At 42.6% G+C, this 27,867-nt stretch overlaps 1 protein-coding gene across 3 annotated transcripts; it reads right to left on the reverse strand.

The window, feature by feature from the left end:
- On the reverse strand, positions 1–27,671 carry LOC115134196 (C2 domain-containing protein 5-like). 3 transcript variants are annotated; one of them, XM_029667924.2, is made up of 10 exons: positions 27,350–27,671; positions 26,187–26,295; positions 25,961–26,047; positions 25,420–25,591; positions 22,529–22,624; positions 22,267–22,422; positions 16,834–17,065; positions 12,397–12,560; positions 2,741–2,829; positions 1–1,463 (listed from the first exon to the last, which is right to left on the reverse strand). In XM_029667924.2, the coding sequence occupies exons 2-10, from the start codon at positions 26,274–26,276 to the stop codon at positions 1,242–1,244; spliced, it is 1,308 nt and encodes a 435-aa protein (XP_029523784.1). In that variant the 5' UTR covers positions 26,277–26,295; positions 27,350–27,671; the 3' UTR covers positions 1–1,241. The 3 variants fall into 3 exon arrangements, with proteins under 3 accessions (XP_029523784.1, XP_029523786.1, XP_064878569.1); XM_029667926.2 differs by lacking the exon at positions 12,397–12,560 and having other exon boundaries at positions 1,333–1,463; positions 27,350–27,668; XM_065022497.1 differs by lacking the exons at positions 1–1,463; positions 2,741–2,829; positions 12,397–12,560 and adding an exon at positions 13,906–14,062.
- Positions 27,672–27,867: the final 196 nt, after the last annotated feature.

The following is a 27,867-nucleotide window of genomic DNA, read 5'->3' on the forward strand; positions in this document are numbered from 1 at the left end:
AACTAACTATAAGTTAAGTATAACTATAAGAAACCTAAGATGTGTCAAATAAATGATATCCTGCTCAGTGCTCCAGTTATGCATTTGGTTTGCTAACTTTATAGCTAAGTTGCTAGATGTCAAGATCAAGCTTCTTGGTTACAGCAGAGACATTCAATCCCCTCCTGGATGAAAATCCCTGTTGCCTAGCTAGAGCCACGGACCCTCTTGCTTGGTAAACTACCCTGGTTCTCCAAGCCCCATAGTGAATATACACTACACAAGGTGGACTTCCTCTCTATGTGGACAAAAGTGCGTACTGCCCATAAAAAACCTGCCTCCGCCCACTTGCACATGCATGCAAGTCCATCAACGGAGTGAAGCTTGTAGCCACCTTAAGGCTTTGGAGTACAGACCACATCAGGTCAGAGCCTCCTTCAGCCCAAAAGACCAACACACGACACAGCCAAGCCTCAGCACACCCCAGCCATGCACTAAAAAACCTCAATACCAGGTGACAGCAACCACCACACACAGCACAGAGAGGAAGCTACTACACACAGACACACACACAACTAGCAGTCCCCATAACCACAGATCTAGGATCCGATTAACCCACCCATAATCCTAAACATTAGGAGGATGAAAATATAATCTGACCCAGTATCAGTGACCCGGACGTCGGGCCATTAACCGAAAGGTCGCTGGTTCAAATCCCAGAGCCGGCAAGGTGGAAAAATCTGCCGTTCTGCCCTTGAGCAGAACCCCCGCACCTCTGATTCAGAGGGGTTGGGTTAAATGTGGAAGACACATTTCGGGGGAATGCATTCAGTTGTGCAATTGACTAGGTATTCCCTTTCCTTTCCCAGTTGTTAGGGCTTAGCAGTTCCCAACAGGGCAGGATAGGGCTGAAGGCCTAATGTGAACCTCTCTTTCTCTGGAACATGGTGGGACAGGCTTCAGGAAGCAACTGTAGAAGGATTCACCTGCTGTAAACATGGGCTGTAGGCTATTCCTAGTAGACACTTTGGGAGAAGGGTGTAGAATCGGGGGGATAATGGACCAATAATGTATATAAATCTTTGGTGCTAGCACACACAGAATAGGATCAATGATATAGCTACATCGCTAATATTTATAAGCTCTAGCAGACTAACACACTGATCCCACTGTGTGCGTTACCCCTCTAGCCATTTATTGATCCTTAATACAGATGATCCCATTGAGTTTAAACATCTCTTTAACAAGAGTGATCGGTCAGGTCATAATCTAACTAGCCTGAAAACACAACCTACACTGCAACATGGATTACAACCTGTAATACACATTGCTGTGTTCTCCAATAGTTGGGACCGTGTGGTTGTAGGGAACTCACCAGGGTTGTGTATGCGGTCAAGCAGCTTGACCGAGCGGGCGCTGACCACTCCCCCGATGTGAACCAGGAAGCCGGGGGGAAAACAAGTCAACGTGAAGAAGGGGAACTCCTGAAAATACACAGGGTCAGAAAAAAGTCTGGTTAGGGGTCAAACATGTCTCTGTGAACTCTGGTTACCATGGAAACAGTAGCATTAAGGATTTTGCGCTCAACCCTATCCTCATGTTACAAAAAGATGCAGGGTTGTAAGGGCATAAGACAGAAGATAAAAACCCACACTGACTGAAAGTAGTATTAACATATGTCATTAATTTAGTAGCAGCAGCAGAGTAATCTGCTAAATGAGTTAGTGTTGGTTCATCTCTTCTACCTCAGATACACAACTAGACAGATGACAGGCACACAGAGTATACAACAGGCCTCAAGTCAAGGTCTGGAGGTCTGCAGTACTGTTGGTTGGCTTTTTGTCCCTGCTAGTTAGTTCAGTTAATTGATTATCACTGAGGTCTGAACCAGTCCCTGATTAGAAGGGGAAGGATGAAAACCAACATTACTGACCTCGAGGTCTGGATTTGAATAACCCTGATATACCGTTTATACAATAGCAGCATACCAGTAATACAATGCAGAGTTTAATTGAAAATGTCATTGTATGACAGAGTCAGCCTCCTGCTGTGGCGGTCAATAGTCAACCCAGGTGTGAAGTGTGATCCAGGACAGGTGTCATCCAGATGAGGGGGTAGTGAGTGGAACGGCATCTCCCCATGCAGAGTGAGGCTGTGTGTTTCAGCCATGCCAATGTTATGCATACAAACTGCTACAGCATACTGGTCTAGACCAGCAATTTCCCAACCTGAGTGATTGTGACATCGCCATGGTAACGGAGTGGCTCGTGCTGGTCACCATCAATCAGGGGACTAAGGCTGCATCTCAACTATCTACCTTCCCTCCTCTATCTGCACTGGTGACAAATGACAGAACTGGACAGGTAAAAGCATATTGCTAGTAGGTATCCTCCATGTTGCTTCTTTCTGTCCTGTGTTAACAGATCAGTACAGATGGAGAAGATGAAGTCACTGTAGAATTTTGAGAAACAGCCCAACTCAAGAGTAGAACCCATGAGCAGAACCCATGAGCAGAACCCAGACAGGTAAGACAGGTTTGGTAGAAGCATCCAGAACAGTGAGTGTGTGTGAAAGAGGGACATACCCTGGTGTTTACAAATATACCAGAGGATGAGGCTCCCTGAGAGGAAGGAGTGGTCAAGAACATGGAGAAAGAGAACATTCACTCTTACATAATCATACTTCACCCTCACACACACACTTCACAATTACCCTTTCACACAGCACAATGCCGTACGGTGTGTGCGGTGTGTGTGCGTACCCTCTGTTCCAATGCTGATTGGGCCTGCTGCCGGAGGAGGGTCTTCAGAGGCCCTGCCTCTTTCCCAACGCTGATCCCACTCCCCATCCCTGATAGGATTAGAGAACAACACTTCACCAATCACATCGCTTCATTACAGGCCGCAGACATTCCTCAAACCATAGGAAATAAGTAAGTACCCTTGCCAGGCCTTGGCTTGTGTGAGCTGGAACGCCTCGACAACCATGCAAATCCCATATTAATCGTATCCCTTAGACTTCTCGGCTAAGATCTACAAAAATATAAACGCAACATGCTAAGTGTTGGTCCCATGTTTTTTACGCTGAAATAAAAGACCCCATAAATGTTCCAGATGCACAAAAAGCTTATTTCTCTCAAATTCTGTGTACACATTTGTGTACATTCCTGTTAGTGAGCATTTCTCCTTTGCCAAGATAATCCATCCACCTGACAGGTATGGCATATCAAAAAGCTGATTTAACAGCATGATCATTACACAGGTGCACCTCACGCTAGGGACAATAAAAGGCCACTACAATGTGCAGTTTTGTCAAACAATGCCACAAGTTGAGGGAGTGTGCAATTGGCATGTTGACTGCAGGAATGTCCAACAGAGCTGTTGCCAGATAATTAAATGTTAATTTCTCTACCACAAGCCTCCAATGTTGTTTTAAAGAATTTGGCAATACGTCTAACCGGCCTCAAAACCACACCATCCCAGGACCTCCACATTCTGCTTCTTCATCTGCGGGATCATCTGAGACCAGCCACCCGGACAGCTGATGAAACTGTGGGTTTGCGCAAACAAAGAATTTCTGCACAAACCGTCAGAAACGGTCACAGGGAAGCTCATCTGTGTGCTCTTTGTTCTCACCAGGGTCTTGGCGTCATAACTGACTTCAGTATGCTCACCTTCTATGGCCACTGGCACGCTGGAGAAGTGTGCTCTTCACGGATTAATCCCGGTTTCAATTGTATCAGACAGCGTGTATGGCGTTGTGTGGCCGGAGCATTTTGCTGATGTCAATGTGAACAGAGTGCCCCATGGTGGCGGTGGAGTTATGGTATGGGCAGGCATAAGCTACGGACAATGAACACAATTGAATTTTATCGATGTCAATTTGAATGCACAGAGATACCGTGTTAAGATCTGGAGGCCCATTGTCGTGCCATTCATCCACCGTCATTACCTCGTTTCAGCATGATAATGCACACCCAATGTCACAAGGATCTGTACACAACTCCTGGAAGCTGAAAATGTCCCAGTTCTTCCATGGCCTGCATACTCACGAGACATGTCACCCATCCATTGAGCATGTTTGGGATGCTCACACCAGATACGGACAGGTTTTTTGATCCACATTTTTTTTTTTAAATTTAAAAAGTTATCTATATTCCCAGTCAAGTGAAAATCATAGATTAGGGCCTATTCATTTATTTAAATTGACTGATTTCCTTAGATGAACTGTAACTCAGTAAAATCTTTGAAATTGTTGCATTTATGGCCTCCCAGGTGGCGCAGTGGTTAAGGGCAGCTGTGCCACCAGAGACTCTGGGTTCGCGCCCAGGCTCTGTCGTAACCGGCTGCGACCGGGAGGTCCGTGGGGCGACGCACAAGTGGCATAGCGTCGTCTGGGTTAGGGAGGGTTTGGCCGGTATGGATATCCTTGTCTCATCGCGCACCAGCGACTCCTGTGGCGGGCCGGGCGCAGTGCACGCTAACCAAGGTTGCCAGGTGCACGGTGTTTCCTCCGACACATTGGTGCGGCTGGCTTCCGGGTTGGATGCGCGCTGTTTGGTTGGGTTGTGTATCGGAGGACGCATGACTTTCAACCTTCGTCTCTCCCGAGCCCGTACGGGAGTTGTAGTGATGAGACAAGATAGTAGCTACTAAAAACAATTGGATAACACGAAATTGGGGAGAAAAAAGGGGGTAAAAAAAATATATATATATCTACCTATGAGGATAGAGTCCAAGTAGCTTTATTATCCCCTCTGTACACTACTCTACCTGCCACTGGCCTGGCCTGGGAGGCTGCAGACTATGCCACCTTATAGACTCATAAAACAGGGGTGGGGATCTGGACATGCCGTAAACCACACATTGAGGTGGAAAAATGGACAGGGGAAGGTGGTCACTCCAAGGCAGTCAGTATGAGGCCCAGATACCAGCAGGGATGGACAGTTTACCCAAGGCTAAGTGGGGTATGGTCAAGTAGGGCTAAGCTGGTTTGGAAAACATTGCAAATATAGTGCTTTCAGAAAGTATTAAGACCCCTTGACCTTATTCTAAAATGGATTAAAACATTTTTTTTTACCCTCATCAATCTATCTATACACACTACCCCGTAATGACAAAGCAAAAACAGGTGTTGAGAAATGTTTGCAAATGTATAAAAAAATAATAATAAACTGATATTACATTTACATAAGTATTCAGATACCAGAATAAATGAGCTATTGATTCTGTCTCTTCACATCTCTTAAATCAACTGTTGTTTTTTGTACCAGTTCATAAACCATGTGTCATGGAATCGGTACATCGAAAATATCATCCCATTTATTTTGCAACCTGTATGGTGCAGCTGTCAACATGTGTCCTCAAATTAATCTGGTATATTTTTCTATTTATGCCAATTCCTTTCAGCCAATTTGTATCTTTAATATATGGCAGGCAAAAAAAATCCCTACGTTCTCCCTTTTCTCCTCCATTTTTGTGGTAATGCTGCAATCAGCTGGTTGTAAAATTGGATTTAGCTGATATTCCCATAGATTTTTGATAGCTGCATATGTGACATGAGTCCTCCGTTTCTATTCATAATATCATTAATAAACATAATACCTTTATTTATTTTTATCCATAAAGAATGTTTTTAAGAATTAAATCAGTATATTTTAGTTTAAACATAACATTTGTTCTATCTTCTCTGGAAGATAAAACAGAAATTGTAACCAGCACTGTTTAAGAAAGGGCTATACCTAAAACAAACATTTCATTTTCAATCAGTCATTAATGAGAAGTTGTAATCTATATTAGGGGGAAAAAAAGGCAATTTTTGAACAATGGATTAGCCTTTCTTAATAATCTACTGGAGAACCGATTTAGATTTAACTATAACTTATGTATGAGTGAAACTTTTAGTGAGAGGTTTAAACCTTTAATATTTAATTGTTTTAGCCCCCCAAACTCATTCATTACATAAATAATAAATAATTTTGTCTGACTTATCATTCCAAAAAAATTGAATTTAAATATTTTTTGCTCATATAATTTTAAAAACTAGTCATCTGGAGTAGTAAGTACAGTTGAAGTCGGAAGTTTACATACACTTAGGTTGGAGTCATTAAAACTAGTTTTTCAACCACTGCACAAATTTCTTGTTAACAAACTATAGTTTTGGCAAGTCGGTTAGGACACATGACAAGTAATTTTCCCAACAATCGTTTGGACATATTATTTCACTGTATCACAATTCCAGTGGGTCAGAAGTTTACATACACTAAGTTGACTGTGCCTTTAAACAGCTTGGAAAATTCCAGAAAAGGTTGTCATGGCTTTAGAAGCTTCTGACATAATTTGAGTCAATTGGAGGTGTACCTGTGGATGTATTTCAAGTCCTACCTTCAAACTCAGTGCCTCTTTGCTTGACATCATGTGAAAATCAAAAGAAAATCAGCCAAGACCTCATAAAAAAAATGCAGACCTCCACAAGTCTGGTTCATCCTTGGGAGCAATTTCCAAACGCCTGAAGGTACCACGTTCATCTGTACAAACAATAGTACGCAACTATAAACACCATGGGACCACGCAGCCGTCACACCGCTCAGGAAGGAGACGTGTTCTGTCTCCTAGAGATGGACATACTTTGATACGAAAAGTGCAAATCAATCCCAGAACAACAGCAAAGGACCTTGTGAAGATGCTGGAGGAAACAGGTACAAAATTATCTATATACACAGTACAGTCCTGTATCGACATGACCTGAAAGGCCGCTCAGCAAGGAAGAGGCCACTGCTCCAAAACCACCATAAAAAAAGAGAGTACGGTTTGGAACTGCACATGGGGACAAAGATCGTACTTTGAGAAATGTCCTCTGGTCTGATGAAACAAAAACAGAACTGTTTGGCCATAATGACCATCGTTATGTTTGAGAAAAAAGGGGGTGGCTTGCAAGCCGAAGAACACCATCCCAACCGTGAAGCACGGGGGTGGCCGCATCTTGTTGTGCAGGTGCTTTGCTGCAGGAGGGACAGGTGCACATCACAAAATAGATGACATCATGAGGATGGAAGATTTATGTGGATATATTGAAGCAACATCTCAAGACATCAGTCGGAAAGTTAAAGCTTGGTCGCAAATGGGTCTCCCAAATGGACAATGAACCTAAGCATACTTCCAAAGTTGTGGCAAAATGGCTTAAGGACAACAAAGTCAAGGTATTGGAATGGCCATCACAAAGCCCTGACCTCAAACCTATAAAAAATGTGTGTGCAGAACTGAAAAAGCATGTGCGAGCAAGGAGGCCTACAAACCTGACTCAGTTACACCAGCTCTGTCAGGAGGATGGGCCAAAATTCACCCAACCTATTGTGGGAAGCTTGTGGAAGGCTACCCGAAACGTTTGACCCCCAAGTTAAACAATTTAAAGGCAATGCTACCAAATACTAATTGAGGGTATGTAAACTTCTGACCCACTGGGAATGTGATTTAAGAAGTAAAAATAAATAATTCTTTCTACTATTATTCTGACATTTCACATTCTTAAAATAAAGTGGTGATCCTAACTGAACTAAAACAGGACATTTTTACTAGGATTAAATGTCAGGAATTGTGAAACACTGAGTTTAAATGTATTTGGCTAAGGTGTATGTAAGCTTCAGACTTCATGAATAGACAACTTTCTATTGAAATTGATTTTGGTAAGTGAATTTATATTTTTTGAGATGTGAATACCAAGTATAGCTACTTGACCATCCGCCCAGTTTATTGGTAAACTACAAGGTAGTGTAAACACTTTTTTTTAACGATCCAATACCTAATATTGCACACTTGTCATAATTAAGTTTTAGTCCAGAGAGGCTAGAAAAGTCATCAAGATCTTCAATGAGACTGTGCAGGGATCAGCATACATTGACACTTCTCTTTTAATCCCCAGAATATCTAACCGTCAATGTTCTTGTTGGATCAAATTTTAATAGCTAGCATTTCAATGGCCATAATAAATAGATATGGAGACAACGGACAGCCTTGTTTAACTCCTCTTAAAAGCTCAATACTTTCTGAGAAGTAACCAATATTTACTATTTTACATCTGGGGTTGCTGTACATAACTTTAACCCATTGTATAAGAGATTCACTAAAATGAAAGTAATCCAGGCACTTGTAAATTCTAGTCGTACTTTATCAAACGCCTTTCCAAAATCTTCTATGAAGACCAGGACTGGTATTCTTGATGTTTCATAATGTTCAATTGTTTCAAGTAATTGTCATATAGTATCTCCAATATATCATGTAAAAACAAACTGCCCGATTAGGATGAACAACACCTGGTAAAACCTTTTTTTATTTTATGTGCTATGCATTTCACCACAACACTGAAGTGTAAGAGGCCTCCAGATTATTTAAATGGACTGTAGTATCTTTATACTTACCACCAGGGTCCTGTTTTAGTAGTAATTAAATCAAACCTTCTTGTTGAGTACCTGACAGTCTCTAATTAAAACATGCTAATAATGGATATTGGGTTCATCAAAAAAAGGTATGATATACCTCTACTGGCATACCATCAAGCCCTGGTGTTTTTCCAGACTGAAAAGATTTTATTGCCTCAAAAAGTTCCTCTTCTGTAACTTGGCCTTCATACAGGTCTTTCTGTAAATTTGTTGATTTTACATTATTATTATTAGGAAATAAATCCTTACAGTTGACATCATTCAGTGGAAATGGAGGAGACTGAAAAGATAACATATGCTTAAAATATTTTCAAAATATCATTTGGTGAATCATGGATGACTCCATTTGTAACGAGTTTTTGCAAATTATTTTTGGTAGCTTCTGTTAAAATACAATAAAAAGTGTGCATTTTTCAACATTTTCCATCCAATTCGCTTTATTTTTGTAATACAATAGACTTGATCGTTCTTTAATAAGTACTTCCATGCCTTTTTGTTTTTCCTTTAACTTATTTTGTGCCTCCATAGTACAGTTTCCATTACCATCTACCTGCTCTGTTACTTCCTCTATTTCCTTTATTAATCTAATCTCTTTCAATTTAAATTGCTTTTGTTTTAATGAGTATTGTATTGAAGGGCCTCTAAAAGTACATTTGAAAGTGTCCCATACAATAAGGGGATCTGCTGTACCTATGTTGAGCAGAAAAAAGTTAATTATGAATTATTTTGCCTTAGAATATCCCCGTCTACGTGAAAATTCTGTAAGAGTTATAAGGAGGCCAATTAGATGGTGGTCCGATCGTAGTTGATCTCCTATTAATACTTTTTAAAACATTTGATGCCAGCAAGAATGAGACTAGGAAGCAATTAAGACAGCTAGCTTGATTAAGCCTCCTCCATGTATTTAACTCACAAGATCAGGGTTTTTCAGCCTCCATATACCCACTAGTTCTAATGTATCTATGATCTTCGTTATCTCCTTAAGTGATTGAGTGCGATAGTTTGTAGTGCGATTTTCTTTACAATCCATTAAGGTACGGGGCGGCAGGGTAGCCTAGTGGTTAGAGCGTTGGACTAGTAACCGGAATGTTGCAAGTTCAAATCCCCGAGCTGACTAGGTACAAATCGGTCGTTATGCCCCTGAACAGGCAGTTATCCCACTGTTCCTAGGCCATCATTGAAATAAGAATTTGTTCTTAACTGACTTGCCTAATTAAATAAAGGTACACTACCATTCCAAAGTTAAGGGTCACTTAGAAATGTTCTTGTTTTTTAAAATTAAAGGACATTTTTTTGTCCATCAAATTGATCAGAAATACAGTGTTTGTTGTTAATGTTGTAAATGAGTACTGTAGCTGGAAACGGCTGATATTTAATGGAATATCTAGATAGGCGTACAGATGCCCATTATCAGCAACCATCACTCCCTGTGTTCCAATGGCACATTGTGTTAGCTAATCCAAGTTTTAAATAGTACCCGAAAAACACCAGTCTCAACGTCAACAGTGAAGAGGCGACTCCGGGATGCTGGCCTTCTAAGCAGAGTTGCAAAGAAAAAGCCATCTCAGACTGGCCAATAAAAATAAAAGTTTAAGATGGGCAAAATAACAGACACTGGGCAGAGGAACAATGTCTACACTGTATTTCTGATCAATTTTATGTTATTTTAAATGGACAAAAAAAGTGCTTTTCCTTCCAAAAACATTTCTAATTGACCCCAAACTTTTGAACGGTAGTGTACTTAAAACCGTAATATAATCTCCCACCATAATAATAGATTCATTCGTAGCTTGTAAACTCAATATTTTTTGAAGAAGAAGTAGGAATCATCATTATTTGGCCCACATAGATTATTAGCCAGATCTGTTTTTGTTCCAATTTAAAATAAAACACTTTTTTTTTAAAAGAATACATCTTCCTTGATGATCTGTTTGCACAATCGGATCAACATTTGTATTAATTAGTATAATCACCCATTCTGAGTTTCTTTGCCCATGACAAAAAATATATTTCTCACTCCAAGTCCTTTTTCCACCCAACCTCATCCCTCTTTGCTACGTTTCATCTTGCCCTCAATGCTGACTAGTCTCTATGTCCCTGCCGCTGAAAAACATCCCCAAAGCATGATGCTGCCACCACCATGCTTCACCGTAGGGTTGGTGACAGGTTTCCTTCAGACGTGACACTTGGCATTCAGGCCAAAGTGTTCAATCTTAGTTTCATCAGATCAGAGAATCTTGTTTCTCATGGTCTGAGAGTCCTTTTGTGCCTTTTCGAAAACTCCAAGTGGGCTGTCAACTGCCTTTTACTGAGGAGTTGCTTCTGTCTGGCCACTCTACCATAAAGGCATGATTGGTGGAGTGCTGCAGAGATGGGAGAACCTTCCAGAAGGACAACCATCTCCACATAGAATCTTGATCACCTCCCTGACCAATGCCCTTCTCCCCCGATTGCTCAGTTTGGCCGGGCGGCCAGCTCTAGGAAGAGACTTGGTGGTTCCAAACTTCTTCCATTTAAGAATGTTGGAGGCCACTGTGCTCTTGGGGACCTTCAATGCTGCAGAAACGTGTTGGTACCCTTCCCCAGAGCTGTGCCTCGACACAATCCTGTCACGTAGTTATACGGACAATTCCTTCAACCGCACGGATTGGTTTTTGCTCTGACATGCACTGTCAACTGTGGGACATAATTTAGACAGGTGTGTGCCTTTCTAAATCATGTCTAATCAATTGAATTTACCACAGGTGGACTCCAATCAAGTTGTAGAAACATCAAGAATGATCAATGGAAACAGGATACACCGGAGCTCAATTTTAAGTCTCATAGCAAGGGTCTGAATACTTATGTAAATAAGTTATTTCTTTCTTTACAAACTTTTCAAAAAACCTGTTATTGCTTTGTCATTACGGGGTATTGTGTGTAGATTGATGATGCAAAACATTTATTTAATCAATTTTAGAATAAGGCAGTAACGTAATAAAATGTGAAAAAAAGGAAGGGGTCTGAATACTTTCCGAACGCATTGTATATGGCTGTTATAGAGGTTTCTAAGGAGTGGTTATAGAGGTTTCGAAGGGGTGGTTATAGAGGGAGTTTGTAAAAGGTGTTTTAGGCATTCACAAATTTTGCACTCTATGCCCTACCTGAGACTATAATAAACGTCTATTTAACTTTAAGAGTAACAGGTGTTATACAGGATGTTGTTTGGCTTTGTGACTCCTGCAAGCTGTTATAGTGTTATGAAAAGAGTGTTGTCAGGACTGTTTCATGACTTTCCTACCAAAGGCTGCCATCAGCTCTTCACTGAATGATACTCTATCTCAACACATACCCCTCTGATTGGACAGAGGGGAGAGGGGGCAGGGTGTTGGCTTGGGGGGCAGACACAAGGCTGAACAGGATTGGCCCAGAGGGAGGAAGGGGCTGGGAGTCGGAGGAGGAGAGGGCAGGGGAACTGGGACGGGAGACAAACCTCTCTTGGGAGGAGGTCACTGTGGGGCAGAGAAAAAGGTGAGGAAAGCGAGAGTGACAGGAGAGGAAGAGAAGAGAGCGACAGAGGCAGGTGGGGAGAGGAGAGAGGTGAGCCAAAAAACAAGACATCAAGAAAAGCAGAGAAGGGACAGCGGAGGAAAGTCACAAGATCTTAAACCTGACAGGAAAACATAAGGAAGGAAAATACAAAACCTTTAGGAAGAAGGGAGTAGAGAAGAGAGGTAGGAAGGGGGGTTCCTAGGGTGTATTTCCACCAGTAGGGGGAACCATGTCATGCCCTAGGGGGTGTGCGGGTTATTACGTGGTCAACACCAGAAATCTATGGTCCACAGCTGCTGTGTGTGTGTGTTTCTAACACAATGACTTGAAATATATCAATTAAACAAGGAAATGGGATGGAAAAATTAAACACAGTCAGGTTCAGAGTGGGGGGTGAGGAAAGGAGCAGACAGAGAGTGTGAGGAAGGGTGAGGAGGGTGGTGGGGTCTTACCCATCTTGGGTGTCAGACTGAGGTCTGTGTCTGAGGAGGAGGACTGGCGACTGCATGGCTTGGATGGAGAGAAGGGAGGAGGAGAGGAGGAGGAGGAAGGAAGTGTTCTGAGAGGGGTGGGAGGGACGGAGAGGGGGTGGGTTGGGTCCTCACTGAACACGGGCCTGCCAGGAGAACACACACACGCACATCAGTCACCTCACCGTGTGTGTGTATGTATGTGTGAGAGGGGTATGTGGAGTGCAAATGACTGGGCTGCAGAACTAAAAAGCCAAGCACATGAAGCGTAAACAGAAGCACATACAGATATATAGAACTGAGGAGGAAAGCATGGCAGAAACACACAACACAACATGGGCCAACCCAACACAACACTAAAGGGATGAGTAGTTTCTTGAATTGGAATTTAAATCCACTTCCAACATCAACTGAATTGAAAAGGAATTGAGGCCAACAGACTCCCGGGTGACTGCCCCTTGGAGACAAATATAGTTGATTGAACTGAACTGGACTAAGGCAGATGCTTGAGGCCCTAAAAAATCTGCATTGGACAAGATCTCAGAATCCAGACATTAAAATGGAATAATGAATAATATAATGAATATTTAAACATTTATTGAACTTAGGGTACTAGAAAATGCATTAATTTGCCCAAGTTAATCATAAGACATGAATGAAATGCATCAGTGATTCGTATTTCCCAGAAACTTTCTGAAACGGCACAGGAATGCACGTCTATGTGTATGTGTGCAGTGCACATGCATATCTACACTTTGTGTAGCCGTTGGCGATGAAGCTAATGATAACAATCTTCTGGTAGAGATGGAAAGACTTTCCCAAAAACCTTTTCAATTAAATGTTACCTACAAAAGTAGCCTATGCCTACCAGACAGAATGATATCATGATAATTTAAATCAATCCAGTGGCCATTTGTTTTGCAAACCCTGCAATCACATGAGCGCTACAGAAACACCACTCACCAAACAACGGTCTCTTTCTGGTTTGCACTTGCATTAAAGGGTAACTACACACAAAACTTTAAAATGTTTCATTTTTCCCAGACCTCAAAAGTGGTCTCCTGTTGTGGTGTAAACATTTTTGTGGACATAGAACATCCAATGTTGTGAGCAGAACGGAATTTGGGGAAAAAACTACATAGAATCAGGCAAAATTAGGAGAGGTGGAAGGGATGGATCTGCTTGGGCAGGGGCTCTATCATTGGCTGCGGGGGACACAAGAAGAGGAAGTGTTTGGGGCTGGTGATGTCACAATCTCATCCAATGGCAAGGAAGAATGGGCTCGGAGGTAGATTTTTTTTGGGGGGGGGGGAGTGGCAACTATCTCACCGATGGCTATCCATTAGTTTCTCTGTCTCATGCTCTATTGTTCTGGCTCTCCCCTTTCCCTCAGTTTACCTCGCTCTTCTATGTCTGTCTCCTTATTTCTCTTTTATAATCGCTCCCTTTCTATGTAAGAGTGAAGACCCATGTAGGAACACAGATTCTGGGACTCCGTCCCTCTCGCTATTTTTCTCTGTCCGTACCAGTAAAGACCAGAGTAGGGACAGAGACAGAGAAGTTCTGGGAGTGGGACAGTCTCTGAGAGCTGCAGGCTGAGTGGACAGGGCTGTTGTGGCTGGAGCGACATCCGTGGGCCAGAGGAGACCTGAATCAATCACCATGTAGAGACGGACAGTGGACCAATCCAAACGCATACAGCAAGAGAAGAGCCAATCCATGTGCAGCAGAGGCAGAGAAGAAGAGAAACACAACAACACACCACAACATTGCAGCAAAGAAAAATAGAGCACAAGAAAAGACAAGAAAAAATAAAAGAGGAGAGGTTGTCTTCCCCCTCCTTTTGCATTATAACACCCATAACACCACATGCTGCAGGTAAAGAAAATGCTTGCCCTGGCACCCACCCTACCTTCTTTTCTCTCTCCATTCATCCACCCCACCTTCCTCCGACCATACTAGCAGGAACAAGCTCATGCACAGCCCTCAGACACACACACAGTCAAATGAGAGAGAGAGCAGCACTAACATGCAAATGCAAAGAGAGTAGAGCCATTAGAAAACAGACAAAAATACAGACACAGGGGAAGGGGGCTGTGTCCATATCTCAAATATGGCATATACTATAGCTTCGTCACATGATATAACACACACACACCCCCCAAGTGTGACAGGACGTCTCATAAGGGGCGTTTGACGCTAGTTCCTACTTCACAGTAGGGCTGTTGGAAAAAATACATATACATTTTTTGGGGGACAGAAATGCCTTCTTGAACATGTGAACGTTCATGTGCCTTAATTACAAACTTGTATGGGATCCGTAAATATGACAAATGTAAACTCATTAAACTAGTCTAGCGAAGGAGAAAACACTGAGCTATATAGGGAGAAAGACAAGATCTTTCCTGGCTAGCCATTCCGGGATATGTTCCGGGATTCACCGGATGGCATTGAGGAGTTTACCACATCAGTCACCGGCTTCATTAATAAGTGCATCAACGACGTCGTCCCCACAGTAACCGTACGCATGTATGTATCCTAACCAGAAGCCATGGATTACAGGCAACATCCACACTGAGCTAAAGGCTAGAGCTCCAACTTTTAGGGAGTGGGAAACTAACCCAGATGCTTTTTATAAATCCCGGTACACCCTCCGACGAACCACCAAACAGGAAAAACATCAATACAGGACTAAGATCTAACCCTACTACACCAGCTCTGACACTCGTCGGATGTGGCAGGGCTGGCAAATTACCACGGATTACAAAGGAAAACTCACCCACTAGCTGCCCAGTGACACGAGCCTACCAGACGATCTAAATGCCTTCTATGCTTGTTTCGAGGTAAGCAACACTGAACCATGCTTGAGAGCACCAGCTGTTCCTTTAAACAAGTTAACACTCAAAAGGTGGATTACCAGGATGCATACTCAGAGCATGTGCTGACCAGATGGCAAGTGTCTTCACTGAAATGTTCAACTGGACACACTCCACATCACATACCGCCACTACAGATGACACACTCTCTATTGCACTCCACACTGCCCTTTCCCACTTGGCCAAAAGGAACACCTATGTGAAAATGCTGTTCATTGACTACAGCTCAGCGTTCAACACCATAGTGCCCTCGAAGCTCATCACTAAGCTAAGGTCACTGGGACTGAACACCTCCCTCTGCAACTGGATCCTGGGCTTCATGAGGGTAGGCAACAACACATCCGCCACACTGACCCTCAACACAGGGATCCTCAGGGGTATGTGCTTAGTTCCCTCCTGTATTCCCTGTTTACTCACAACTGCGTAGCTGCTCCCGACTCCAACACCATCATTAAGTTTGCCAACGACATGGCAGTGGTAAGACTGATCACCGACAACGATGAGACAGCCTATAGGGAGGTCAGAAGCCTGGCAGTGTGGTGCCAGGACAACAACCTCTCCTTCAACGTGAGTAAGACAAAGGAGCTGATTATGTACTACAGGAAAGGGCCACTCACTCCCCATGCACATTGATGGGGCTATAGTGGAGTGTGTCAAGAGTTTCAAGTACTTCGGTGTCCACGCTACTAAGGATCTATCATGGTCCAAACACACCGACACAGTCGTGAAGAGGGCACGACAATGCCTCTTCCCCCTCAGGATGCTGAGAAGATTTGGCATTGGTCCAGATCCTCAAAATTTATACAGCTGCACCATCAAGAGCATGTTGGCTAGCTGCATCACTGCTTGATATGGCAACTGCTTTGGCATCCGACCCTAAGGCGGTACAGAGTGTAGTGTGTTTGGCCCAGTACATCACTGGGGCCGAGCTTCCTGCCATCCAGAACCTCTATACCAGGCGGTGTCACATTTTTCTCTGAGACTTCTGCCACCCAAGCCACAGACTGTTCTCTCAGATACCGCACGGCAAGCGGTACCAATGCAGTCTGAAACCAACAAGACCCTGAACAGCTTCTAACCACAAGCCATAGGAATACTAAATGGCTAATCAAATGGCTACCCGGACTACATGCATTGACCCTTTTTTTGCACTGACTATGCACACACTGGACTCTACCCACACACATCCTTACACTGACTCCCCAACACACATACATAACATGCACACACATATGCACACTGTATTTCTATTTGTTATTCACTGTGTATTTATTTGTTATCTTTAACTCTGCATTTTTTTTGTATTTACCCTCAAGTAAGCAAGTGTATACTAAGCATGTGACAAATACAATCATATAATAAAGATCATGTCAATTTGACATAAGCCCTCAGAGAAATCTGGTCACAAATGTAGAGAAAGGCAGAAATACTGAGACACACACAGGGGTTAGTCCAAAGGCAGGGCACAAACACATACACTCTCTTGCTCTCTCTCTCTCACACACACACACACACCATGCTCATGCATTCGTTCAATACTCACTCTTTGATTTCCTTAGAGGGGGAGTTGCAGGCATTGGATGCCGGGGCGGTGTTGGTGTGTGTGATGGTGTTGGAAGCAGTCCCAGGGATGAGTTTGTCCAGAGTGCAGGCGGTGCCGATGGCTCGGACCACCAGACCCGACTCTCCCTCCAGATCAAAGCATTGCAGGTAGCCCACCACCGCATTACCACCCATCTCCAACACCTTCAGACCGATCTTCCTCTGCAGCTCACCTACACACACACGCCTCGTTAGAAGCCCTGGGAGTTCTAATGTAATATACTCTAATACTATAGAATACTTCTATAGTGTAATATATATACACAGTTGAAGTCGGAAGTTTGCATACACTTATGTTGGAGTCATTAAAACATGTTTTTCAATCACTCCACACATTTCTTGTTAAGTAACTATAGTTTTGGCAAGTCAATTAGGACATCTACTTTGCTCTGGATAAGAGCGTCTGCTAAATGACTTAAATGTAATGTAAATGTAAATGTGCATGACACAAGTCATTTTTCCAACTATTGTTTAGACAGATTTTTTCACTTATAATTCACTGTCTCACAATTCCAGTGGGTCAGACGATTACATACACTGAGTTGACTGCCTTTAAACAGGTTGGAAAATTCCAGAAAATGATGTCATTGCTTTAGAAGCTTCTGTTAGGCTAATTTACATCATTTGAGTCAAATCTGTGGATGTATTTAAAGGCCTACCTTCAAACTCAGTGCCTCTTTGCTTGACATCATGGGAAATCAGCCAAGAACTTGTGGTAGACCACCACAAGTCTGGTTCATCCTTGGGAGCAATTTCCAAACACCTGAAGGTACCACATTCATCTGTACAAACAATAGTACGCAACTATAAACACCATGGGTCCACGCAGTCGTCTCCTAAAGATGAACGCTCTTTGGTGTGAACAGTGCAAATCAATCCAAGAACAGCAGCAAAGGACCGTGTGAAGATGCTCGAGGAAACAGGTACAAAAGTATCTATATCCACAGTAAAACGAGTCCTGTATCGACATAACCTGAAAGGCCACTCAGCAAGGAAGAGGCCACTGCTCCAAAACCGCCATAAAAAAGCCAGACTACAGTTTGCAACTGCACATGGGGACAAAGATTGTACTTTTTGGAGAAATGTCCTCTGATGAAACAAAAACAGAACTGTTTGGCCATAATGACCATCGTTATGTTTGGAGGAGAAAGGGGACGCTTACAAGCCGAAGAACACCATCCCAACCGTTAAGCACGGGGGTGGCAGCGTAATGTTGTGGGGTGCTTTGCTGCAGGAGGGACAGGTGCAGTTCACAAAATAGATGGCATCACGAGGAAGAAAAATTATGTGGATATATTGAAGCAACATCTCAAGATATCAGTCGGGAAGTTAAAGCTTGGTCGCAAAAGCATCTTCCAAATGGACAATGACCCCAAGAATACTTCCAAAGTTGTGGCAAAATGGCTTAAGGACAACAAAGTCAAGGCATTGGAATGGCCATCACAAAGCCCTGATCTCAATCCTATAGAAAATGTGTGGGCAGAACTGAAAAAGCATGTGTGAGCAAGGAGGCCTACAAACCTGACTCAGTTACACCAGCTCTGTCAAGAAGAATGGGCCAAAATTCACCCAACTTATTGTGGGAAGCTTGTGGAAGGCTACCCAAAATGTTTGACTCAAGTTAAACAATTTAAAGGCAATGCTACCAAATACTAATTGAGTGTATGTAAACTTCTGACCCACTGGGAATGTGATGAAAGAAATAAAAGCTGAAATAAATCACTCTACTATTATTCTGACATTTCACATTCTTAAAATAAAGTGGTGATCCTAACTGACCTGGGAAATAATTTTTACTAGGGTAAAATGTCAGGTATTGTGAAAAACTGAGTTTAAATGTATTTGGTTAAGGTGTATGTAAACTTCCGACTTCAACATATGTACAGTATATCACAAAAGTGAGTACACAAGTGAGTACACAATTTTTGTAAATATTTGAGTATATATTTTCATGTGACAACACTGAAGAAATGACACTTTGCTACAATGTAAAGTAGTGGGTGTACCGCTTGTATAACAGTGTAAATTTGCTGTTCCCTCAAAATAACTCAACACACAGCCATTAATGTCTAAACCACTGGCAACAAAAGTGAGTACACCCCTAAGTGAAAATGTTCAAATTGTGTCTGAGCTGTTTTATCGTGGGTGACATATTCCTGATACAGCACGTCCTACTTGAGTATGCGGAGAGTGGTAATTTGACCCATGGTTTAGACGATGAGGATTTTGTTCCAAAATAAGCATAAGAGATCCCTAGATCTGGGTAGACAGGAAGTTAGAGTAGAGGTTGGGAAGGATCTCTCAATGGAGTTTTATGTAGATCAAAATGGACTCTCTAACTACATGGCAGTCTAGGACTCTGAGCCATTATGGCATATATCGGTGCAGGTTCCCATATTGATCGTGGACACAGGTCATAGCTCATTTGGAGAGAGAGGGCTATATGAATCCAATCACCCAGTATGGAAGAAGGTAGAGTATAGTGAAGGTGAGAGTTTTTGATTGTAATCAGGAGAGAGGGATGTATTGCATAAAGATACGCTTAACCCTTTAAACTGAAAATGAAGGAGGATCTAGGGTTGTGGTATGGATATGACCAGGTCTTGGTTGACACCCTAGTACGGTTCTGGGTAGAGGAGTTTAGGCCGGTATGGTAAAGCTGTTCACGAAAACAGGAATGCCAGATAATGACAGTTGTATTGATTTGCACTATTTAAATCCCCAGGTTCCTCCCTTTACAGTGACCGGAGAGGAGATTATTACCGCCCAAAGTGTCAATATTTTGTGTGGTCACCATCATTTTCCAGCACTGCCTTAACCCTCTTGGGCATGGAGTTCACCAGAGCTTCACAGGTTGCCACTGAAGTCCTCTTCCACTCCTCCATGACGACATTACGGAGCTGGTGGATGTTAGAGACCTTGCATTCCTCCACCTTCCGTTTGAGGATGCCCCACAGATGCTCAATAGGGTTTAGGTCTGGAGACATGCTTGGCCAGTCCATCACCTTTACCCTCAGCTTCTTTAGCAAGGCAGTGGTCGTCTTGGAGGTGTGTTTGGGGTCGTTATCATGTTGGAATACTGCCCTGCGGCCCAGTCTCCGAAGGGAGGGGATCATGCTCTGCTTCAGTATGTCACAGTACATGTTGGCATTCATGGTTCCCTCAATGAACTTTAGCACCCCAGTGCCGGCAGCACTCATGTAGCCCCAGACCATGACACTCCCACCACCATGCTTGACTGTAGGCAAGACACACTTGTCTTTGTACTCCTCACCTGGTTGCCGCCATACACACTTGACACCATCTGAACCAAATAAGTTTATCTTGGTCTCATCAGACCACGGGACATGGTTCCAGTAATCCATGTCCTATAGTCTGCTCGTCTTCAGCAAACTGTTTGCGGGCTTTCTTGTGCATCATCTTGAGAAGAGGCGTCCTTCTGGGACGACAGCCATGCAGACCAATTTGATGCAGTGTACGGCGTATGGTCTGAGCACTGACCGGCTGACCCCCCACCCCTTCAACCTCTGCAGCAATGCTGGCAGCACTCATACGTCTATTTTCCAAAGACAATGCTGAGCACGTGCACTCAACTTCTTTGGTCGACCATGGCGAAGGCCTGTTCTGAGTGGAACCTGTCCAGTTAAACCGCTGTATGGTCTTGGCCACCGTGCTGCAGCTCAGTTTCAGGGTCTTGGCAATCTTCTTATAGCCCAGGCCATCTTTTTGTAGAGCAACAATAATTTTTTTCAGATCCTCAGAGAGTTCTTTGCCATGTTGAACTTCCAGTGACCAGTCAGTATGAGGGAGTGTGAGAGCGATGACACCAAACACACCTGCTCCCCATTCACACCTGAGACCTTGTAACACTAACGAGTCACATGACACCGGGGAGGGAAAATGGCTAATTGGGCCCAATTTGGACATTTTCACTTAGGGGTGTACTCACTTTTGTTGCCAGCGGTTTAGACATTAATGGCTGTGTGTTGAGTTATTTTGTGGGGACAGAAAATGTACACTCTTATACAAGCTGTACACTCACTACTTTACATTGTAGCAAAGTGTCATTTCTTCAGTGTTGTCACATGAAAAGATATACTCAAATATTTACAAAAATGTGAGGGGTGTACTCACTTTCATGATATACTATATATACAGTGGGGCAAAAAAGTATTTAGTCAGCCACCAATTGTGCAAGTTCTCCCACTTAAAAAGATGAGGCCTGTAATTTTCATCATAGGTACACTTCAACTATGACACACAAAATGAAAAAAGAAATCCAGAAAATCACATTGTAGGATTTTTTATGAATTTATTTGCAAATTATGGTGGAAAATAAGTATTTGGTCACCTACAAACAAGCAAGATTTCTGGCTCTCACAGACCTGTAACTTCTTCTTTAAGAGGCTCCTCTGTCCTCCACTCGTTACCTGTATTAATGACACCTGTTTGAACTTGTTATCAGTATAAAAGACACCTGTCCACAACCTCAAAACAGTCACACTCCAAACTTTGGATGATCCAGAAGAAGATTGGGAGAATGTCATATGGTCAGATGAAACCAAAATATAACTTTTTGGTAAAAACTCAACTCGTCGTGTTTGGAGGATAAAGAATTATGAGTTGCATTCAAAGAACACCATACCTACTGTGAAACATGGGGGTGGAAACATCATGCTTTGGGGCTGTTTTTCTGCAAAGGGACTAGGACGACTGATCCGTGTAAAGGAAAGAATGAATGGGGCCATGTATCGTGAGATTGAGTGAAAACCTCCTTCCATCAGTAAGGGCATTGAAGATGAAACGTGGCTGGGTCTTTCAGCATGACAATGATCCCAAACACACTGCCCGGGCAACGAAGCATTTCAAGGTCCTGGAGTGGCCTAGCCAGTCTCCATATCTCAACCCCATAGAAAATCTTTGGAGGGAGTTGAAAGTCCATGTTGCCCAGCAACAGCCCAAAACATCACTGCTCTAGAGAAGATCTGCATGGATGAATGGGCCAAAATACCATCAACAGTGTGTGAAAACCTTGTGAAGACTTACAGAAAACATTTGATCTCTGTCATTGCCAACAAAGGGTATATAACAAAGTATTGAGATAAACTTTTGTTATTGACCAAATACTTACTTTCCACCATAATTTGCAAATAAATTCATAAAAAATCCTACAATGTGATTTTCTGGTTTTTTTTCTCATTTGGTCTGTCATAGTTGAAGTGTACCTATGATAAATTACAGGCCTCTCATCTTTTTAAGTGGGAGAACTTGCACAATTGGTGGCTGACTAAATACTTTTTTGCCCCACTGTATATATTATATACACACACACACACACACACAGTAGAGAAAGTTAGATAGCTGGGTTATGTACCAGACATGAGGGAGATGAGTCGCTGGCGGGCCTCGTTAGAAGCCCTGGGGGTTCTGATGCGGTCAATCCACTGGTACTCCGGGTCCTCGTTCACCACCAGCTCCTCAACAAAACCATGGACCAGCGCCGCGCGGTAACACCTCGGGATGGATGTTGCTAACACACGCATAAACACCTTATCATCATTCATTATCATCATCAGCCATTTCTTGTGACTAGATTTCTCTACTATAGTACATCCCCATAGGGAACCAGGACTCACTGCAGAAGAACTTGACCCCACAGGAGGACTGTCTGAAGCGGTTTAGGTCGTTGAAGAGGTCCACCTTTACCAGAACATTAATCTCCCCTCTGATACCTGTAGGAGAGGACAGAATGAACAGAAACATTACTACCAGACAAAAACACCACCGAACCATAGAAACTAGAGGTCGGACAATTAATCGGAATGGCCGATTAATTAGGGCCGATTTCAAGTTTTCATAACAATCGTAAATCGGTATTTTTGGGCACCGATTTCCGATTATTAAAAATAAAATAAAAACAACTTTTTTTATACCTTTTATTTAACTAGGCAAGTCAGTTAAGAACACATTCTTATTTTCAATGGCTGCATAGGAACTGTGGGTTAACTGCCTTGTTCAGGGGCAGAATGACAGATTTTCACCTTGTCAGCTCAGGGGTTCCAATCTTGCAAACGCACAGTTAACTAGTCCAACGCTTTAACCATTGCACTCCACGAGTAGCCTGCCTGTTACACGAATGCAGTAGAAGCCAAGGTAAATTGCTAGCTACCATTAAACTTATCTTATAAAAAACAATAAATCATAATCACTAGTTATAACTACTAATCCAGTTCAGCAGGCAATATTAACCAGGTGAAATTGTGTCATTTCTCTTGTGTTCATTGCACGCAGAGTCAGGGTATATGCAACAGTTTGGGCTGCCTGGCTCATTGCAAACTAATTTGCCAGAATTTTATGTAATTATGACATACATTGAAGGTTGTGCAACGTAACAACAATATTTAGACTTAGGGATGCCACCCGTTAGATAAAATACCGAACGGTTCCGTATTTCACTGAAATAATAAACGTCTTGTTTTTGAAATGATAGTTTCCTGATTCGATCATATTAATGACCAAAGGCTCGTATTTCTGTGTGTTATAATTAAGTCTGATTTGATAGAGCAGTCTGAGCAGCAGCAGGCCCATAATAATTCATTCAAACAGCACTTTCGTGCGTTTTGCCAGCAGCTCTTCACAAGCACAGCGCTGTTTATAACTTCAAGCCTATCAGCCTAATAGCTGGTGTAACCAATGTGAAATGGCTAGCAAGTTAGCTGGGTGTACGCTAATACTGTTTCAAACGTCACTCGCTTTTAGATTTGGAGTAGTTATTCCCCTTGCGCTGTGGAGCGATGGGTAACGATGCTTCGAGTTTGGCTGTTGTCGATGTGTTCCTGGTTCGAGCCCAGGTAGGGACGAGGAGGGGGACGGAAGCTATACTGTTACACTGGCAATACTATAGTGCCTATAAGAACATCCAATAGTCAAAGGTATATGAAATATAAATGGTATAGAGAGAAATCCTATAAATACTATATTAACTACAACCTAATACCTCTTACCTTGGAATATTGAAGTCTCATGTTAAAAGGAACCACCAACTTTCATATGTTCTCATGTTCTGAGCAAGGAACTTAATCGTTAGCTTTTTTTACATGGAACATATTACTTTCTTCTCCAACACACTTTGTTTTTGCATTACTTAAACCAAATTGAACATGTTTCATTTTTTATTTGAGGCTAAATTGATTTTATTGATGTTTTATATTAAATTAAAATAAGTGTTAATTCAGTATTGTTGTAATTGTCATTATTACAAATGTAATAAAATAAAAAATAAAAGTTTTTTTTTTTTTAATTTGAATCGGCCGATTAATCGATATCGGCTTTTCTGGCCCTCCAATAATCGGTATCGGTATTGAAAAATCGGAATCGGTCGACCTCTAATAGAAACCCCAACTCTTCACAAGCACACTCCTCTCCCCTCTCAAACCAGGAAGACAGGCGCTACATCATCATTACTAGATAGATACCGTTAAATAACAGCTTTTAGTAAGTTTTTACAGCAGAGGAACAACATGCATTTACAGGCTGTTACACAGAGAACACTGTGTATTTCTTGAGAGGCCTGGTTATGTATCTGAAAAGTACCACTGTGGCCATGCACTGTTGATGGGTAAGTATATAACTTGTGTCATAGATAGTGGAAGTATATAACTGACTGTGTATAGTGTGGTAGATGGGGAATTACACTGAAGAAAAATATAAAACACAACATGTAAAGTGTTTGTCTTAAGTTTCATGAGCTGAAATAAAAGATCCCAGAAATTTTCCAGATGCACAAAAAGCATATTTCTCTCAAATGTTGTGCAAATTTGTTTACACCCCTGTTAGTGAGCATTATCCTTTGCCAAGATAATCCATCCACCTGACAGGTGTGGCATATCAAGAATCTGATTAAACAGCATGATCATTACACAGGTGCACATTGTGGTGGGTACAATAAAAGGCCACTCTAAAATGTGCAGTTTTGTCACACAACACAATGCCACACGTCTCAAGTTGAGGGAGCACGCAATTGGAATGTTGACTGCAGGCATGTCCACCAGAGATGTTGCCAGAGAATGTTAATTTCTCCACCATAAGCCGCAGCAATGTTGTTTTTGAGAATTTGGTTGCATGTCCAACCAGCCTCACAACCGCAGACCACGTGTATGTCGTCACATAGACGAGCTGTTTGCTGATGTCAACGTTGTGAACAGAGTACCCCATTGTGGTGGTGGGGTTATGGTATAGGCAGGCATAAGCTACGGACAGTGAACACAAGTGCATTTTATCAATGGCTATTTGAATGTAGAGATACCATGATGAGATCCTGAGGCCCATTGTGAGGCCCATTTTCTTTAAGGTATCTGCGACCGACAAATGTATATCTGTATTTCCAGTCATGTGAAATCCATAGATTAGAGCCTAATTAATTCATTTAAATTGACTGATTTCCTTAAAGGATGTTTAACTCAGTAAAATCTTTGAAATTATTGCATGTTGCGTTGATATTTTTGTTCAGTATCTATAAGAAACGCACCGTGTATAGTGTCGTAGATGGGGAACCATCCAGAGATGACGGTAGCAGCCTCGCTGGACAGCAGAGGGTCGATGTCAATATAGACCTTCCCTATTGCATCGTTGGCACTGTAAGTGTCATGGTCCAACACTGTGATCTGTAACGGCTCATCCTGCAAGTCCTCATCATCCACCTAGAGGAGGGGGGACAAAGTTGGGGAAACAAGGATACAGGACTATCATGTTGACTCTACTGGGTTCGCCCCAGGATTTTTTAACAAGGTGGTGCTGCTGAGTATGGCCGGGGGATGCCCGGAGGGGCGCAAAGATTTTAGCATGTTTTAACACATGTAACTGACATTTCCTGCAATCTAGAGCAAAAATGGCAAATATAGTTGTTTTTTTACATTGTGGCGCAGCCAGTCCACAAAGTGGCGAAGCGCCCCTCTTACATTCTTTGTGGAGAACCCTGCTGCAGCTTCTTCACCCTGTAATCCTATGCCATTCACAAACACCTTCCTTCACAGAGAAATAAGTCAAGAAGTCATATTCACACATTTTACCTCAAATTTGAACCACTCTGAGTTCCACTGTGGATTAAGGGACTTGGGGTAGACATCCGTTTTGAAAGTTGTGTTGCCAAACTTGACCTGTAAGACACAACATCAATGAAGAACACCACAAGGCTAGTACTGCATCACTGTAACGAAGTATATGTGTTGAAGGGGTTGTAAGATTACGTTGACCTGATGTTTTTTTCAGGATAAACTTAGAATGGACCATGCTCACCTCTACAAAGGCATCAGTGAGGTCGCTGGCTCTGTCCATGACTGGTAAGTGACGCCCCGCCACAATCTTAGCTTTCAATTTACCCGGCATGATTCAGCTTTGTTATCACCTTCGGATCAAAGAATTACAGGTAAATAATTGCATTACTACAATAGCAATATTGTGTATTTTACCTGTATTCACCAGATCATGATAAAACCTGGCCAGCAGCATACCACCCTGCATCCCACTGCTGGCTTGCTTTTGAAGCGAAGCAGGGTTGGTCCTGGTCGGTCCCTGGATGGGAGACCAGATGCTGCTGGAAGTGGTGTTTGGAGGGCCAGTAGGAAGCACCCTTTCCTCTGGTCTAAAAAGATATCCCTAGGGCAGTGATTGGGCCATTGCCCTGTGTTAGGTGCCATCTTTCGGAAGGGACTTCAAACGGGTGTCCTGACTCTCTGTGGTCACTAAAGATCCCATGGCACTTATTGTAAGAGTAGGGGTGTTAACCCTGGTGTCCTGGCTAAATGCCCAATCTGGCCCTCATAGGGTTACCTAATCATCCCCAGCTTACAATTGTCTCATTCATCTCCCCTGTAACTATTCCCCAGGTCGTTGCTGTAAATGAGAATGTGTTCTCAGTCAATTTACCTGGTTAAAATAAAGATGAACTGATTCATGTGCTACCAGATATAAGGTCACACTGCAGTTGTGGCTACTGAGTAGTAGAAGGCTGATGCCAGTCCTGCTTGGTCCTGACATGGTCAGGCGACATATGTTGGTGACAGTTGACATACAGAGATTGACATGTACCAGCAAATCAACATATTCTGGCCATGTAGCTATAGCTAATACAGTGGTCGTTCTACCTTATTACTTGTTTCACTGACGTTACTGTAATATGTAAGATAAGTTAGCTAACTGATTTATAGAACTAGGTTACTTGGATGACAGACTTAGTTAGCCAACTACTGATTCTGTTAATCAGCCAGTTAACTAATTGAGAGCTTATTGCAACAGCCACGCAGTTAGCTTAGCGTTACTGCATAGCAGTTGACTGACATGCATGCATAACGTTACCCCCTGTATTTCTGTGCGACCGGGTCGCCACACAACATAAGGAAATCTATGTTACAAACAGTATAACAAACTGGCTGTTATTAGACGTCACTGAGTGTCCTTACCTGGACTATGTAAAACGAGAGAGCTGGGGAAACAGCAGCGTTTTTTCAGACGGACTTTGTTGGTAGCCCGCGCGCCAGACCTCCGCATCTCTACCAAACATGACGAGATCTTCTCTCAAAAGCCCGGTAGATGTGGCTAATATTTACTATAACTACGCTTTATGGCCATTGACTGCTTTAAAAAAAGCTAATTCAAATTCCCTGTACACACATTGCTGTTAGCATCCCCGGCCAGCTCAACGAATGGAAAATGCTAGCCAGCGCTGTCTTCTCTTCTGGTGGAAATGTGGTGACTAAATCTTGTTCACGAGATGTAAAACTGTAACACCGGCTTCATCTTCACGTTAGGCTTTCTCATACTTAGCCCAACTGACCGCATGATGTCGCTATTATTCCATTTACGTCGTTTGTAATCTTACTTTACGCTTTACTATTTAACTAGGCAAGTCAGTTAAAAACAAATCATTATTTTCAATAACGGCGGAACTGCCTTGTTCGGGGTCAGAACGACAGATTTG

This window comes from Oncorhynchus nerka, linkage group LG9a (assembly GCF_034236695.1).
Source record: "Oncorhynchus nerka isolate Pitt River linkage group LG9a, Oner_Uvic_2.0, whole genome shotgun sequence".
Taxonomy (NCBI): Eukaryota; Metazoa; Chordata; class Actinopteri; order Salmoniformes; family Salmonidae; genus Oncorhynchus; species Oncorhynchus nerka.

Excerpts from the sequence above, each read along its gene's own strand:
- LOC115134196 (XM_029667924.2), bottom strand. The coding sequence starts at position 26,276 with ATGCCGGGTAAATTGAAAGCTAAGATTGTGGCGGGGCGTCACTTACCA. Across the intron at positions 26,048-26,186 it reads TCACTGATGCCTTTGTAGAG|GTCAAGTTTGGCAACACAAC; the intron begins GTGAGCATGGTC and ends TGTGTCTTACAG. Across the intron at positions 12,561-16,833 it reads CCCTCTAAGGAAATCAAAGA|GCCCGTGTTCAGTGAGGACC; the intron begins GTGAGTATTGAA and ends TTCTCCTGGCAG.